The sequence below is a fragment of the Stenella coeruleoalba genome (assembly GCF_951394435.1).
Source record: "Stenella coeruleoalba genome assembly, chromosome: 19".
Classification (NCBI taxonomy): domain Eukaryota; kingdom Metazoa; phylum Chordata; class Mammalia; order Artiodactyla; family Delphinidae; genus Stenella; species Stenella coeruleoalba.
In genome coordinates, this window is record NC_137165.1 from 11,909,298 (window position 1) to 11,926,412 (window position 17,115).

At 48.0% G+C, this 17,115-nt stretch overlaps 1 protein-coding gene across 6 annotated transcripts; it reads right to left on the minus strand.

Moving 5' to 3' along the window:
- Nucleotides 1–714: 714 nt before the first annotated feature.
- Nucleotides 715–17,079, minus strand: CYB5D2 (cytochrome b5 domain containing 2). Of its 6 annotated transcripts, none has more exons than XR_013824984.1 (5): nucleotides 16,524–17,079; nucleotides 10,699–10,839; nucleotides 6,638–6,824; nucleotides 5,386–6,139; nucleotides 715–827 (listed from the first exon to the last, which is right to left on the minus strand). XR_013824984.1 is itself a non-coding variant. In XM_079903958.1 (5 exons), the coding sequence occupies exons 3-5, from the start codon at nucleotides 10,751–10,753 to the stop codon at nucleotides 5,923–5,925; spliced, it is 459 nt and encodes a 152-aa protein (XP_079760084.1). In that variant the 5' UTR covers nucleotides 10,754–10,839; nucleotides 11,667–11,706; nucleotides 17,005–17,027; the 3' UTR covers nucleotides 4,519–5,922. The 6 variants fall into 6 exon arrangements, 2 of the variants coding, with proteins under 2 accessions (XP_079760084.1, XP_079760083.1); XR_013824985.1 differs by having other exon boundaries at nucleotides 742–827; nucleotides 5,354–6,139; XR_013824986.1 differs by having other exon boundaries at nucleotides 793–827; nucleotides 5,520–6,139.
- Nucleotides 17,080–17,115: the final 36 nt, after the last annotated feature.

Sequence of the window (17,115 nt, forward strand, 5' to 3'; positions counted from 1 at the left end):
TAGATGCCTTAAAGATTTTCTTTGGAAGATCATTGCCTGTACTGTTACTTTTTTGTGTGGCATAAGTAATATATTAACCTGTTACAACCGACAACATCGGTTTTCTGTAGCTAGGGAGTCTTGAGTTGGCAGCCTGTTCAGCTTAATGACTTAATGTCCTTTTTTGGCACATGTGTGGAGTTGGCTGTTACCATGACATACCTGTGTGCTATACCAAGGGGGAGGGCTGGGCCAAAACTGCAGGCACACATTTGGGTTGATCACCTTGGCTTCCAAGCCATTCCGGGTGGTGCTCAGTGTGGGGCGAGAGCATCATATAGGACCATGGCGCTTAGCAGCATTGTTTCTTTGGAGTCCGTGTAATGGAATGTATTTTTCAAATATTGATATTTGCATTTTCTGTAATATTTCCATATAAATAAAATGAGGTAAAATTGTACATTTAAAGTGGAAACCTTAATAACACATTTGTAGTTCCTTTTTTTTTTTAAATTTATTTATTTATTTTTGGCTGGGTTGGGTCTTCATTGCTGTGCACAGGCTTTCTCTAGTTGTGGAGAGCAGGGGCTACTCTTCGTTGCGGTGCGGGCTTCTCATTGCTGTGGCTTCTCTTGTTGCAGAGCACAGGCCCTAGGCACGCAGGCTTCAGTAGTTGCAGCACATGGTCTCAGTAGTTGTGGCTCACAGGCTCTAGAGCACAGGCTCAGCAGTTGTGGCGCACAGGCTTAGTTGCTCCGTGGCATGTGGGATCTTCCCAGACCAGGGCTCGAACCCGGGTCCCCTGCATTGGCAGGTGGATTCTTAACCACTGTGCCACCAGGGAAGCCCTGTAAGCATTAAAAACAAACACAAAAATTTTAACACTCCTGACATGTGAATACATTTCTTTAACAGCTACCCTCTAGGAAAATCTGAATTTCCAACACTTTTCAGAAACACATGGTTGACAGCAGTGAGAAGGTAGCTGTTTTAGGCATAATGACCAGCTGCCTGGATGTCCTGTGCTCTTGGCCCAGACTTCAGCTCATGGTGACGTCTGTGACCACAGCTGCCCAGGCTCAGCCACCTGACCCCACTGCAGCTCTCCCGTGGACCCTGGAAATTCCCTCCCTGACTCCATTATTTAGGAGCAACTCGAGAAGATCCCCCCATGGTGAGGTTTCTGCTGGCCTTGGTCTGAAGGGAGGACTGGTGCTGTGGGTTTCAGAGAAAACTAAGGAAAGTTTAGGGGTTTGCAAGTTAAAATCTAGTGATCCATAATTCCCTCATACAAACTGCATGAATCTAGTAGCTCACCTCACCATCACACTTTCTTGAACTAGTGTTCTCCTTTCCCTTACCTGTTTTCCATTTTGCTCACTCCTGGTTCGGACCAGCTATGGTGATTGATAAATCGCATTCTCTGGTGGCTTTACTCAGAGTTAATAGGCACTGTTGGGGGCTTCCACGTAACAATCCCAAGTAATCCTAATAGCCGTCCCTGAGGAGAACACTGGTCATATTTTGTCATAATATGTGAGTACAAACCGGCATGTTTCATAATTTCTGTGCCTTCATTTTTATGTCTGTAAAACAGAAGTGAGCACGGTTCGTCCTAGCTCACAGGGTTGCCCTGAGGAAGGCGATCAGTATTAGGTCATATGTCCTTCCTCTCATGCAAGTACACGAATTCTGGTGTGCACAGCGAGGGTCCCCTCCAGTGTGGACTGATGGGAGCAATGTCTGCTGCCTATTTGCAGGAATCTGGGGGCCCAGGGAATAGGAAGTGCTTTCGAGGATGGAAATTCAGATTTCCACAGATTTCTGAACAGATATCCCTAACCTGTCCGTAGCGTCTGTCTTTCAGATCACAGTTTGTCCTGGAGCTGAGCAAGCTAGGGATGGCGGCAATGGTCTGATACAGGTCCCTTTGCAAGTTAAAGGGACTGAGCTGTGGCCAAAAAATTCTGGGCTCTTCCCTCTTAGTTCTGTGTTTCTGGAAAAACTGGAATCTCAGGATTAAAAGGCAGACGTTACAATTTCCTCCAGCATGTTGGAAGGCAGCTGCCCAGCCCTTGCTTTAACACTGCTCATGGTGTGGCAGAGAGAGCAGACCTGGGTAAGAAGCTCAGCTCTATTCACTTTGTTATAAAGCAGAAACTAACACACCATTGTAAAGCAATTATACTCCAATAAAGATGTAAAACAAACAAAAAAACACAAAAAACTCAGCCCTGCCGTGCAATGACTGTTGTAACCATTAGATGTGGGGTGGTAGAATTTATGCCCCTTTTCTGGACCATAAGAAGACCCTCTCAAGGCTGGCATCGAGGTTCAGTGAGAACAGACAAAGCTCCCTCCCTGCTCAGCATGTTTGCCCAACATGTATTAGTTTCCTTCTCCACTTCCCTCTGTCAGCAGGTCTTAACTGCCCGAGCTGAACTTTCTGTGGCTTGCATCACGGAGGGACTACCTTCCTCCTCCATAGTCTTGCCCAGGAGAGAGGAAGGAGAGGCATTTCTCCAGTAGCCACTAGCTTCTCATGGCTGAGCCTTCTGGATCATTAACATGACAACCTACTCTTGGCGAATCCTTTGAAGACTCATCCACTGCCCTGGTGTGAGGAGGCTGTTTCCTATAAAGTAAGTGGTCGGCATCGAAAAGGAAACGAGTGCTCATTGAGCAAGGAAGTGAGCAGCCCGCAGAGGCTGGATGAGTGTGTCCTGAAATGTGGCCTCAGGGGTGTTGCATCAGCCAGAGTTCAGGTCTGTACTTGGCTGGGATGACTCTTAAGTGCCTTGTTTTGCTCTTTTTCCTTATCAGTTTGTTTTGGAAGGATCTAAACATCTCTGGACCTGGCCTCCATGCTATCCCTGCATTCCTACCCCAGGAGTGGCCTCTGGCCGCTCTAACCAGGGCTTTACTTGGCCATACTACAAGCTCCTTGAGGTCGGGAGCCTCACTTCCCCCCAGCCCAACCCCATGGCACACAGATGCTTGGTAAATATCTGTCGAATAACTAAGGACTAAGGAGAGCAGTGGCAGTGACTAGTTCTCAGTTAGCCTGGGGTTGAGTCAGCAGGGGTGCCTCAGGCACTGAGCTCAAGGGCTGTGTGGAACTCAGAATAAGGCCCTCACTTAAGTTCGCCTCCTTACTGTTTGCTCCTGCTCCAGGGAGGGCGGAGACATACCAAGCCATGGAGGCACGAAGATAGCACTGAGTCAGGACAAGAACCTTGAGTTCTAGGCTCAGCTTCATTGCTATGTGCCTTTATTAAGTTCTTTGGGCCTCGGTTGCCTCATCTGCAAGAGAGCTAATTCTGCACACTTCTCGTGTCCTAGGTATGGTGGATATGGGGGTACAAAGCCAAGTGATCCTTGGTCCCTGTCTCAAAGAGAGTCTGCAGTCCAATGCGAGAGGCTGATAGGAAATTCATAGTTACGGGACACTGTGACATTTGTTATTTTAGAAGTGAACACAGAATTATTTTCCTAGAGGAAAGTGCGTCTAAATCCACTGGTGGGCCAGTGGTTCATGAAGCCTCCCAGTTGATTGAGCTACGTTATTAAGGGATAAGAGGTAGAAAAATTGAGAAGAAGACATGTCATTCCAGGCAGAAGGGACAGCCAGGGTGAAGGTGTTGCAGGCATAAAGCAGCGAGGTGAAGGCTGGAGGGATCAGTGCACGTGGGAGGTGGTGGCAGAGATACAGAGGCTAAGAGGAGACGGACCCTAGAAGGGCCTCGTGTGCCGCTGAAGAGTTAGCACCTGATCCTTACAGATAAGGGAGCCACTGAAGAGGTTTAAACGGAGAATGCCCCGAACATCACGGGGATGGCTTGGCAGTGTGGAGGATGGGCTGGAGGGAGTGCAGTTAGATCAGGTGAGAAAGGAAGGCCTCAACCAGAGGAGGAGTACTGAACAGGTAAGGGGTGGGATTGCTAGGACCTGGAGACTGGTCAGGAGGGGGGGCTCAGGAGGGAAGGGGCTGGGGATGATGGCCAGGATTCTTACTTGGTGTGACTGGGTCCTTTGAGATGGCGATGGTGGAACCATCCAGGGACACTGGAAGAATCACCAGGGAGAAGATGAAGACTAAATGCCAGAACTGTGGAGACTCTGGTGCCTGCAGAAATGGTCAGGAAAGCCGCCTGGACGAGATTGCAGACTTGGCAGCTGACGCAGGAGTGACAGGAGCTGGTGGGAAGGCGTGTGGAGGAGAGGCTTCCAGGAGGCTGGAAGGGACCCCCGAGGGAGATAAGGGAAATGGGGAAAAAGCCAAGGGAGGCTTTCACGAGGGCCCTCAGGTGGGACAGGTCCAGGTAGGTAATAATTGAATGTGGCCGTGCGTTTGCCAGTACAGAATTTATCCTGCTGTGGCGCAGGGAAGGGCTAAGCTGGGCGACTGTGTTGCAGGCAGACGGGCGCTGAGGAGCAAAGCCTGAGTACATGCAGCATTCTCCAAAGCTTCGCTGGGGCGGGAAGTAGGGACAGGAAGGAGTTACGGGGCCTCAGAAGAATGGGGCAGGAGGGAAGGGAAGTGAGCTGTTGAATGCAGACTTAGAGGGAAGAGCCGGGAGGCAGGAAGAGGTTAAAGGTGCTGGAAAGGCCGGTGAGGAAGATCCTGGATGGCAAAAGGAGCCAAGAGCAGGATTCAGGCGTGAAGAGCAGCTGTGGCCGAAGGGCAGTGAGCCACACCAGTTAGGGCAGGCAGCCTCCGTTTTCCAGTCCGTGAATCTGGAAAGCTATTAAGTGAGATTAATGATAAAGGAGAGGAAAAAAGACCAAGAAAGGGAGGACAGGGAATGTTGAGATTAACAGCTGAGGGGACTGGGAGAAGTTGAGGTGAAGGCACAGATGGGGAGACCATGAACCTGTAATCGCTTCAGGTTCGCTTCCTTACCTGTAAGGTAGGAGCTCTGCCCCCATGAGCTTAACTAGAATCGAGGAGGTAACGGGTATGAACTTGGTCCAGTGTGGGAGATTACAGATGACCTTGGACACACCACCCACTGTTGAGGCTGTTTGTATTGGCATTTGTAGCCTTGCCCAAACTTTGATGTTGCGCTAGCCAGTGTCCGCGTTAGAGCTGTGAAACTACCTTTTGCTCAAAAATGCAGACTTCTCCCTTTGAAAACACACCACCCCTAATTTTAAGTGTTTAAAGAGAAACAATATCTTTGCTTTAAATTGTTGCTTTGTTCAGAGTTATCTGGATTTGCTGCATCCCTATAAGCAAAAACTTTTCCATTTCCAGAACTAGCCTATCCTGTTTTATTGTCACCTCTCACTATATTGGTCCAGCTCGAATTAACTCAATGCGGCTTTTGGCTGTACTGATAAATTCAAGTTTGCCTAAGGGCAGAGGTCTTACTTTTAAGAAAGGTTGTAAAAGTCAGGGCTCACATTAGCAAGTGGGGAACCAGAACAGGGTTGTGTTGACACTGTTAGTTCGTATGGCTTTTCTGGATGTGTCTGCTTGTTTCTGAGTTGTAAGGGAATGACGTAGGCCCCGATGTCCTGGTCAGGATGAGACTTACAAGCAGGGCCCAGGCCGGCAGCTGATCTGGGCAGCCTGGGAGTCCGTGGAAAGGAAGCTGCTTGAGCTCAGAGCCCTTCTGCGTGTCTGTCCAGTTAGCTCTGAGTTGGTCAAATTTGTGCCCGTTAATACCTGCGAACTCCAAAGGATGATGGTGAGGAGATCTAGCGCAATAGTGGCAAAAACAGGCCGACCAGTACTAGGCAGGTTGCCAAGCACTGGGCTCAGTCACCAAAATGGTGAGCCCATGGGGAGGGGCATGAGTCCTGTCTGCAGAGCATGGCCCAGTCCTTCCAGGCCCTCTTGTTTCATGTAGGAGCCCTCCTAGGGCACAGGAGTCAAGGGCCCATTAGGGAAAGGCAGGTGAGGGTTCCCTGTGGGTTATGGACATACAGGGTACCGGCTCAGAGGGGGACATAGCATGTGATGGCTAGGGGTGGGCAGCCTGTGTATTCCTCCAAGTTGGGGTGGTCCAAGTCCCCACGATTTCTGTGTGCAGGGTTGTCCGGCGTCTGGTCACTAGGGGGGCCAGTTGTTCTCACACACACGCAGTGGGGCTCCTTGGCACCTGGCTTAAACAGCTTCCTGGGGACGCCAATCCAGTCTCTGCTCACACCTCCACTAAGGAGAGAAGGAAAGAGGGCTGCTTAAAGCATGAAGTCGTGAGTTTCTCTGGGAAGGGAGGAGAGGGAGCAGTGAACCAGGCCTTGCGAAAAGGAGAAGCCATTTCACTTGCTGCCTTGGTGTTTTCCCAAGGCAGTGGTCTGCAGTGTTCACCCGAACCTTCTTGCTCTCCCCCGAGGTCCTCCAGCTTCCCCTCTGAGGGCACAGCCCGTCGTCCTTTCACTGCTGCTCCAGCCCCTGCCCTCTGCCTTCCTAGGAGGCAGCGCCACTTCCCTGCACTGGTGGCAACACCTGTGAAAGGCTTTTCCCCACTGGCCTCTGAGCGTCTCAAAAGCAGCGTCTGGCTTGAGAATCGCTATCCCAGAGCACACGTATTTTGACAAAGTTCCCCTGGGTTAACAGTCAATTTATGGCCTCACTGAACAGCACAGATGTGGTGACCTAGAAGATGGATTTGGGGGAGAGGCGGGAGGAACAGAAGGAAAGCCCGTTTACCTCCTCTGGGAGCACCAGAACCGGCTGCCCCGGGTTGAGCTCCACTCAGCATTGCATGGTGGAAACTTCTGCTTCTCTTTCAGTTCCTGTTTATTTGCCTCCAAGCCTTTGGTGATCATGGCTTCTGCCTGGGTCAGTTCTGGAGTAGGTAGCCCATCCTCTCCGTAGAACCTTCCTGTCACCCTCCCTGTGGTGACAGGAAAGCTAACATCAGAGTAGCCGTGGGAGGGGGGGCAGGAACAGAGGCTTAGCTCCTGCAGAAGTCCTGGTAAAGCCGAGTCCCCAGGGCTTCCGCCTTCCACAGTAGCCTGCTGGCTGCTGATTTATTAAGAACTGGTTGGAGGGACTTGTGTTGCCTTCTATCCCGATGTCTCTCAACATCTTATACGACTCTGGATAGACGCCTCCCTGTTCTAGATGTAGAGTCCTCCAGCACGGAAATTATAAAATCCTTCCCCACATGTCACTCATTTTTCAGTGTTCCACAGTGCTTGAGGTACACAGTAGGTGTCCAAGAAATGCTTGATGAATGAATGGCTTATTGCATAACATTTTTGTGGCTCATTTCTTCCCCACATTGAATTATTTTGTCTTATATGGATATAAATAAGTCATTTATTGAGTGTTCACTCAGCATCAGGAGCTGTGCTAGCACTTTACCAGTATTTTGTAATCCTCCTAACACCCGTTTGAGAGAGAAATCAGTGCTCCCGTGGTCCTAGGAGAGAGACTGGGAGACTGAATAGCTGGGAAGTCCCTGAAGCTAGTAAGTGGGTCTGGCCCTGAGCTCATGCTCTCCCCTCCACCATTCTTTTCCGGCTCAGTCCTTCAGTGGACAAGCTGAGTGGAAACTGGTTTTAGTTTGAAATCCCCGTCAGAATTCGTAAGGTCTGAGCTATGGCAGTGGCCAGCAAGTGGTCGGCGAGCCTGTAGGCCAGAGCCAAGAAGAGATCAGTTCTTAGATGCAGGGACTTGCATCTCCGAGTCCTGAAGTGCAAGTGGCTTTCACAGCAGCCCCTGGCACAGGGCAAGAGAAGCAGCAGAAAGGACTTCTAGAAGGTTTGCCCAAGTAGGAGGAGGTATCTGTACATACCTGCTCCTGCTGTGTCTGTCCAATCTTCTCAGTCCCCGAGAACTGAGATTCCAGGGTACGTTCGTGTACCAGATTCAGTTCATCTTCTCAAGTCCAACACCCTATCCTGACCTTTCCAATTCTATTCTTATCACTTTGTTTTTTCGGCCACTCCATGTGGCTTGCGGGATCTTAGTTCCCCAACCAGGGGTTGAACCCAGGCCCCCTGCAGTGGAAGCGCAGAGTCCTAACCAGGGGACCGCCAGGGAGGTCCCTATTCTTATCACTTCTGCCTGGGTTCCCTGGCTTAGGAGCCCTGGATCTCTGACTCCTCCTTCACATCTAAATGTACACTTCCCTTCGTTCATGTCCAAACCATGGGTGAATCGTGTCGGTCCAACCTTTAAAAAACACCCTGATTCTGCCCATTCCTTTCCATTTCCACTGCTACCACCCTAATCCAGACGATGGATTACGACAGTGGCCTCCCAGTGGTCTCTGCTTCAGCTCATTCCTTCCCACAGTTTTTTCTCTACAGAGTAGCTGGGGTGACCTTTTAAAAACGTAATCACACCTCCATGCCTGGTTTATACCCTCCTATGGCTTCCTAAAACATATGGATAAAACACAAACTTCTTATCAAAGGCCTCCAAGACAAGCATCTGACCTGTGTTTGCTTCTTCAGCCTCCTCTTAAGTGGTCCCCTCCCTCACTGTAGGCTCCCTGACCATGCTTCACTGCTCCCCGCCTCGCGCACTCTGTTCCCTCAGCCTGAAATACTCTCTTCTCAGATCTCAGGATGGCTGGCTCCTTCTCACCTTCCAGGTCTCAGCTTAATTTTCATTTCCTCCAAGAGGCTACCCTGACCGTCTGCTCTAAAGGTGTCACGCACACACCCAAACATGCATCACATTAGTTTTAGCTTATTCACAGTCCTATCTGGAATTGTCTAGTCAGTTTACTAGTTTATGATACTGCTCTCCCCACCAGTGAGGCCCCAGCACTCAAAGCAGCTTAGTTCAGAGCATTCATTTTGAACGCTTGTTAGAATAAATGAAGGGAGCAGGGCCCAAGTCCCAGGGCTTCAGTCTGAGTTGGCCTGGCACCGCACTTTCTCCTGTAGAGGGTCTCTGTATGCATGGTGACAAGCCTGTCCTGGTGGGTTTTAGACATGAGACCCAAAGAGAGGACAGCAGTAGTAGAGGCAACAGAGAAAGAGGCAGAAGCTGTGTCGTGAGAATGGCGGTCACCATTGGCTGGGTCTCCAGAACACAAAAATGGCATCTCGTTTCCCCTCGAGGCCTGGCCATATGGCTGCCAAGATGGCTTCCTGCTGTCATCCTTCAGTGTGCACCTGTGTAATAAACCTTCATCTTCTGACGCTCTGTCCTGAGGGTTTCTGGTGCCCTGAAAGAACCTAACACTGCCCTCCCCTTACAGAATGAGCTAACAGAGGACAGGAACTGCATTCAGCTCATCTGTGGTCCCCATGAGGACCAGAACCACAGCATATCCATAGCAGATACTCGAATATATCCTGACTTTAACTACAGTCCTTCGGAGGCATTTCTGACCATGTGCCCCTCACTCCCCTGCACGTTAACACTGTTCAGACAAGACGAGTTCACTCATCTCACCAAACACATCAGTTTGCTCCTCGACATCAGTGTGATGTGTTTGGTCTGGCATCCTTTGCTGACACACAGGACTCCACTTTTATTCTTCTGTGTTGGGTTTTTTCCTTATTAACACAGTCATGTTTCAGCTTTGGTTTGGCAACTTTATGGGGAAAAGGGAGAACCAAGCCTTCTGAAGGCCAGACGGATAGAGGTCAGTTCCTTCAGTGGCAAACATAGTTGTGATCTGAGGAGTGGCCTGGTGCAGACTGGGTGAAAACAAAGATGGGGGGTGCTGCAGGTTGGGGTGACAGGGGCCAACAGTGGTGGGTGTGGAAGAGGGGGCACTGGAAACAGAACTTCAGATTCATGAAAAAAGCCTTGGCTAGTTGGACGTGGACGGAGCAGAGGAGTCAGTGAAAATGCCAGTGAAAGGTTCTCAGCAAAGGTAACCCAGGGAGTAATGACAGAAGCAGACATGCAGGGGCATTAGGGGCAGAGAAAGACCTTCCAATTTAGACCTGTTCCAGGGTGAAGTGACACTGATGTTCCTCAGGAAATTAGCCGTGTCTAAGTGGGCTCCAGTGAGAGGTCAGGGCAGCAGTAGATGGAGAACAGGGGCCCAACCATCCCAGTTGTCAGTGTTTGTGAAGCAATCTACTGTTTAGTGTCTAACATTTCTTTAGGACACCGTTAGGTGTCTTCTCATTTAGGTAGCAGGTGCAGGCTCCACACAACTGGCTTGAACAAGTGTTTGATGAGCATGACTTCCACCTGGGAGGCAGTTTGTTGAGGATGGGCACAGGTTGATGTCTGTCTCCTTCGGGGACGAAGTAAAAGGATATTTGTCAAAACCATTTGCAAACAGGCTTTGAGCCTCCCTGACTGTGTCTGAAGCCAGACTCCTGGAACACGGTGAGATGGGGAAGCTGCCCTCCTGGGCGGGTCACTCAAGAGTGGCGCAGGCTGTGGGGCAGCAGAGGCCAAAGCCAGTGGTCGGGCAGTCCTCTCCCAGGAGCGAGAGCAAGGGAAACAGGGACCTCCCCGGTGGGCCCGTGGTTAGGACTCCGCGCCTTCACTGCCGAGGGCCTGGTCGGATCCCTGGTCAGGGAACTGAGATCCCACAAGCCGCGGCATGACCAAAAAAAAAGGTGATGGAAACAAGCGCCCCAGCCATTTCCTTCCGGGACGTATCGCCACACTGACAGCCAGAGTTTAAGGTGAAAAATCCATGGGCATTTTTCAGATTTTAACCTTGAGTCCAATCCCCAAAGAATTCTAGCCCCTTAAAAAAACTGCAAGACAAACAAAACAAGAAAACAACTGCAAGACAACTAAATGAAATCTATGGAAATGACCTGTGGAATACTTACCGATGAATTCATAATTCTTCTCATAGAATGAAAGCCAACTTTGGAGTGTCAGCATCTCAGAAAATGACAGGTCAGATACATCATCCACAAGGCCTCCTTCAGAGTAGTCCCCGGTCACAAACGCTCTGGATGCGTCTCGGCCTGCAGGGGAGATGTTTCCAGTAGATTAACTTATAAATCACCAACACTGTAGCAACTCAAGAATCTGTTTTCTGAGAAACATCTCCCCCAAACCCTCACTCCCCAGCCCCCAGCAAAGCTGATCCCTCTTCCCCCTCGGTGACAGACGCCCCTGGATCTTAGACATACTTTCTGGCATGCATCCTGTTCTTTCATTGACTTTCAGCAACATTTCGCATGGTGGACCATGTCCCTTGGCTTCTGTGACACTATACTCTTGGTTTTCCTCCTACCCTTCTAGCTCATTTTCTACCAGCCTCAGACATCAGTTCTTGTTCACCTCCTTTGCTCCATCCACACCCTCCACTTGACAATCTCATCCACTCCGTGGTTTCAAGTACCACCTCTCTGCCAAAGATGCCAAATTTGTATGTTTAGCTCAGACTTCTCTTGAGCTCCAGACCTGTATATCCAGTTGTCTGCTCAACGTGCCTTAGATGACTTTCAGACATCACAAGTTAAAAATGTCCATACTGCATCCCCAGCCCCTGGAAACCTGCCTCTATTCTAGTACTCCCTGTCTCGGTTAATAACCAGTTGCTCACTCCAGAAATGTAGTCCTTGACTCCTCCTTCATCCCTTACATCCCATCAGTCCCCAAGTCCTATAATTTCTTCCTAAATATCAGTCTTCCTGGCCCCATCTACTACTAAGCAAGCCCGGGCTGCCGTCGTCTCTCATCTGAACTACTAGAGTAACCTGCTAGGTCTCCCTGCATTCATTTGGCCCCCTGCTCATCTATTTTCCATACAACACTTAGACTGATATTTTAATTAAATCGATCATACCATTCTCTTGCTTCAGAATCCTCAGGGGCTTCCTTTTGCCCTATGACAAGGTACATATTCCTTAGCAGGCCATTCAAGGCTCTGCACCAGCCACCGCCAACCTCACCTTGCCACTGTACTCCCTTTCTCGCTGTCCTCCTCCCCCACTAGGCTAAGGCCTCTAGTAACACCACTATGTTCTTTTAACACTCATCACAAAAATAACTGATTAACTGCTTATGTGATAACTATTTAACGTCTGTCATTTCTACTAGTCCGCAAGTTTTATCAGGGAAAAGAACATACCAAACTAAAGAATCAGTTCCCCAGTGTCTGGTGGTGCCTGATCTTTAGTAAATTCTCAGTAATTACACGACTGAATGAAACCCATACATTTATAGTTAATTGATTTTCAATAAGGGTGCCAATTCAATGAGGGAAAGAACAAATGGTGCTGGGACAACTGAATAGTGACATGCAAAAGAATGAAATTGGACCCCTACCATATATAAAATTGACTCCATAAATCAATGACCTGAATTATGAGCTAAAAATATAAAACTCTTAGGAGAAAACATAGGTGTAAGTCTTTGTGACCTAGGATTAGGCAATGGTTTCTTAGCTAGGACACCAAAAGCACAAACCACCAGAGGGAAAATAATTAGGATTTGGTCAGAAATTTTAAATTTTGTGCATTAAAGGACACTATCAAGAAAGTGAAGCCCTGAAACCATAAAACACCCAAGAGAAAACAGGCAGCATGCTCTTTTTTTTTTTTTTGGCCGTGCTGTTTGTGGGATCTTAGTTCCCCAACCAGGGATCGAGCCTGGGCCCTCGGCAGTGAAACTGCAGAGTTCTAACTACTGGACTGCCAGGGAATTCCTGGCAGTATGCTCTTTGACATTGGTCTTGGCAGTATTTTTGGGAATGTCTCCTCAGGCAAGGAAAACAAAAGCAAAAGTAAACAAATGAAACTACATCAAACTTAAAAGCTTTTGCACAGCAAAGGAAACTATCAACAAAACGAAAAGGCAAGGGAATTCCCTGGCGGTCCAGTGGTTAGGACTCCGTGCTTCCACTGCAGGGGGCCAGGGTTTGATCTCTGGTGGGGAACTAAGATCCTGCAAGCTTCAAGGCGCAGCCAAAACAAACAAACAGAAAACCCGAAAAGGCAGCCTACTGAATGGGAGAAGATATTTGTAAATGATATATCTGATAAAGGGTTACCATCTAAAATATACAAAGAACTCATACAACTCAGCATCAACAGAACAAAATAAAACAGGGACTTCCCTGGTGGCAGAGTGGTTAAGAGTCCGCCTGCTAATGCGGGGGACACGGGTTCGAGCCCTGGTCCGGGAAGATCCCACATGCCGTGGAGCAACTAAGCCCGTGTGCCACAACTACTGAAGCCCATGTGCCTAGAGCCCATGCTCCACAACAAGAGAAGCCACCGCAATGAGAAGCCCACGCACCGCAACGAAGAGTAGCCCTTGCTCTCCGCAACTAGAGAAAGCCCGCGCACAGCAACGAAGACCCAACGCAGCCAAAAATTTTAAATAAATTAATTAATTAAAAAACAAAAAAAACCCAAGCAACCTGATTAAAAAACGGCAGAGGACCTGAATAGACATTTTTCCCAAAGAAGCTATACAAATGGCCAACAGACAAGTGAAAGATGCTCAGCATCACTAATCATTAGAGGAATGCAAATCAAAACCACAATGAGATATCACCTCACACCTGTAGGAATGGATATTATCTAAAAGACAACAAATAACAAGTGTTGGTGAGGGTGTGGAGAAAAAGGAACCTTGTACACTGTTGGTGGGAATGTAAATTGGGGAGCTACTATGGAAAACACTTTGGAGGTTCCTCAAAAAAATTTAAAATAGAACTACCATATGATACAGCAATTCCACTCCTGGGTATTTATCCAAAGAAAACAAAATTCAAAAAGAAATATGCACCCTTATGTTCACTGCAGCATTATTTACAGTAGCCAATATATGGAAGCAACCTAAGTGTCCATAGATGGATAAATGGATATACACATATACAGTGGAATATTAGCCATAAAAGCGAATGAAATCTTAGCATTTGCGACAACATGGATGGACCTATAGGGTATTATGCTAAGTGAAGTAAGTCAGAGAAAGACAAATACCGTATAATTTCACTTATATGTGGAATCAAAAAAAACAAACATAACAAAACAGAAAGAGACTCATAGATACAGAGAACAAACTTGTGGTTGCCCACAGGGAAGGAGGCAAGAGGTTGAATGAAATAGGTGAGGGAGATTACAAGGTACAACCTTCCAGTTATAAATAAGTATGGGGATACAGCATAGGGCAGAGAGCCAATAATACTGTAATAACTTTGTACGGTGACAGATGGTCACTAGACCTATGGTGGTGATCATTTTGTAATATATAAAAATATCAAATCACTATGGTGTACACCTGAAACTAACATAATATTGTGAGTCATTTATACTTCAAAAAAAAGTGAAAAGAACCTGCAGAATGGGAGGAAATATTTGCAAATTATATATCTGATAAGGGTCTAAGTGTCCAGAATATATGAAGAATTCATATATACAACTCAACAATAAAAAGACAACTCAATTTAAAAATGGACAAAGGATTTGAATAGACATTTCTCCAAGGAAGATATACAAATGGTCAACAAGCACATGAAAATATGCTCAACTAGTTATCAGTGCGATGCAAATAACCAAAACCACAATGAAATACTACTTCAAGCCCATTAAAATGGCTATAATCAAAAAGAAAAAAAAGACAGTAACAAGTTTGCTGAGAATGTGAAGAAACTGGAACTCTAAATACATCAATGATGGGCATGTAGGTTGGTGCAGCCACTTTAGGAAACAATGGGCAGTTTCTCAGAAAGTTAAACATAAGTTACCATATGACCCAGCAATTCCACTCCTAGGTATATACACAAGAGAACTGAAAACGCATGTCCACAACAAAACTTGTACATAATGTTCATAGTATTATTCATAATAAGCAAAAAGTGGAGACAACCCAAATATCCAAGAAATGATGAATAGATCAACAAAATGCGGTATATCTATACAATGGAATATTATTTGGCCATAAAAAGGCATGGAGTCTTGACATGCCGATACATCATGAATGAACTTTGAAAACATTATGCTAAGTGAATGAAGCCAGACACAAAAGGCCACATGCATGACTCCATTTACATGAAATGCCCAGAGGAGGCAAATCTTTTGAGACAGAAAGTAGATACTGGTTGCCAGGGGCTAAGTAGTCGGAGGGGTTGGGGAATGACTCCTAATAGATATGGGGTTTCTTTTGGGGGTGATAAAAATGCTCTGGAATGAGATAATGGTGATACTTGCACAACTTTCTATGTTCACAACCACTTGTACTCTTTAAAAGGGTGGATTTTATACCATCTGAATATCTTTAAAAAAAAATATTGACTGAGCGAATAAGTGAACATACCTGCTTCCCTACTAGAGTGCATAGGTGTTGGGGAGCAATGTTATAATCTCTGATTCCTCAGCACGTGGTACAGGGCCAGCTACATGGCAGTGGTCAGTAAATAGATGGTGAATAAGTATTGGGCACAAAGGAACTCAGTCGACAGTGGAGCACATTGCAAAAGAAAAACCACTCCAGAAATGGAGTGTTTTCTGCTCACAGTTGTGCATACAGCCATGATGGCTGCATCAGAGTGCGGCAGGAGAGTGCACCAAAGTGTCCTCACCTGGCAGGTAAGTAAAACACTTGATTCCAGTTCCAGCTCTGCTTCTAACTCACTGTGTAGCCCTGGGTAAGTCCCTTCCCCTTCTGGACTGTTTGAGGAGCTCAGCAACACCAACTGAACTTAATTCCTTCTCTGTCAATGCTTCTATTTCTTAAAAGTTCTCCCTAAAGACAGGGAAGTGACTTGTATTTAAGTACCAGAGGCAGCTACCCAGTTCTCCTGAAATAATGACAAGTGGGAAATGCTTATTTCCTATCAGCTTAGTCACTGGCCGTAGGCTTGCTCGTCGTCTTTTTCTTTTTTAATCTAGGAGATGGTCATTCTTCTGGGCTGGTAAGACGACATCTCTAAAAGTAATAGGCTGGTGTTCCTAGTGCAAGTCCTGTCAGGACTTAGTTGTGAGGGCTCTAGGCAAATCACATCCTCCAATCCCCCAAGATATAAAATAGGGAGGACAGAATAATCCTCATTTGACAAATGTTCTTTGAGGCCTAACGTGCCAGCTTTGTTCTAAGTACTGAAGGACTGTAAATGAGGCCAGACTCCTTCCCTGTGCTCTAACCTGATAAACTTTTTCAAGGAAGGCAGACAAATGCATTTGTACTAGAAGCAAGAACGACTCAAACCAAATGTACTACTTTTAGGGGAAACCTGGAGCAGGGGGAAAGGAAGATCGCTTCCAATTGGGGCACATTGAAGAAATGGTTGGAATCATTTCCAACCATTTGGGGAACTCTTGAGGCCGGGGCAGGGCGTCACTCATCTTTGGGCCCTGAGAGCCACGCAGTGTGGCACAAAGCATGTACTGGGGGCTTCTGCTGGCGAGTAAAAGGTAACTCGTAAGAGGCAAGAGATGTGTTTCTCCAGCCTCACTCAAGAAGAGCGGTGGGGAAAGACAGGAAAAGCAAAGGCTGGCAACAGTTGCCCATAGTCCTGCCCGAGTCAAAACAGACCAGAAGGATGATGCAGCTGAGCCCGGTCCCCACGCTGGTCTGACGAATGTGGGGAGGAAAAGAGGAAATGAATAAACGAATGAATAAGTGAATGAATGAAGCGCAGACGCCTACCGGCCCGCATCGTAACAGGAATAGGCGTGAACCGCCCCGCTAATACCTGCGAAGCCGCTGTAGTGGGCCCCAGGCTCGTAGTGCCTCCGGCCAGAGGACACATCGTAGACACGTCCGAGCAAGGCCAAGTAGAGGCCCGGGTCCCCAGGGCGGCCGCGATAGCGGGCCAGCTCCTCGGGTATGAAAAGGCGAAAGTCAGCGCGGGGACTCCACCAGCCCATCAGCCGTGCGGCCATCGCCGCCGCTGCCGCCGTGGCCAGGCCCAGCCAGAGCCCACGCCTGCCGAGGCTCAGCATTTCGACAGCCACACCACCTCGGCTCCTCCGACATTGCTGCCTCTCTGTCCACAACTAAGATGGCGGAGAACCGGCCGCTACGTCACCGGCGCGACGCGCGCTCTCCTGTGTCCGCCTGTCACCAAGGGGACAACGGAGGACTGAAAGGGGAAAGTCTGGCGAAAAGTTCACTCCCTGGCTCCAACTCTTTCTCGTACTTTTCTAGCATAGCTAGCGACTGTGGAGGGATACCGAGAAAGTGAGTAGCGGGAAGCCTTCCTGACCGGCAGATTATCTGCCCCCAACAAAGATGGTGGCAAAGGAGGCCGCGGGAGGACGTAGACGTAATGACAGACGCGCCGT

Bases quoted from the DNA above. Each gene is read 5' to 3' on its own strand.
- CYB5D2 (XM_079903957.1), bottom strand. From the start codon at position 16,773: ATGCTGAGCCTCGGCAGGCGTGGGCTCTGGCTGGGCCTGGCCACGGCG. The intron at 6,825-10,698 runs GTAAGTATTCCA...CTGTCACCACAG, and splicing joins GAAGAATTATGAATTCATCG to GGAGGGTGACAGGAAGGTTC. The intron at 6,140-6,637 runs GTAAACGGGCTT...TTCTCTCCTTAG, and splicing joins TTCTGGTGCTCCCAGAGGAG to TGGAGGTGTGAGCAGAGACT.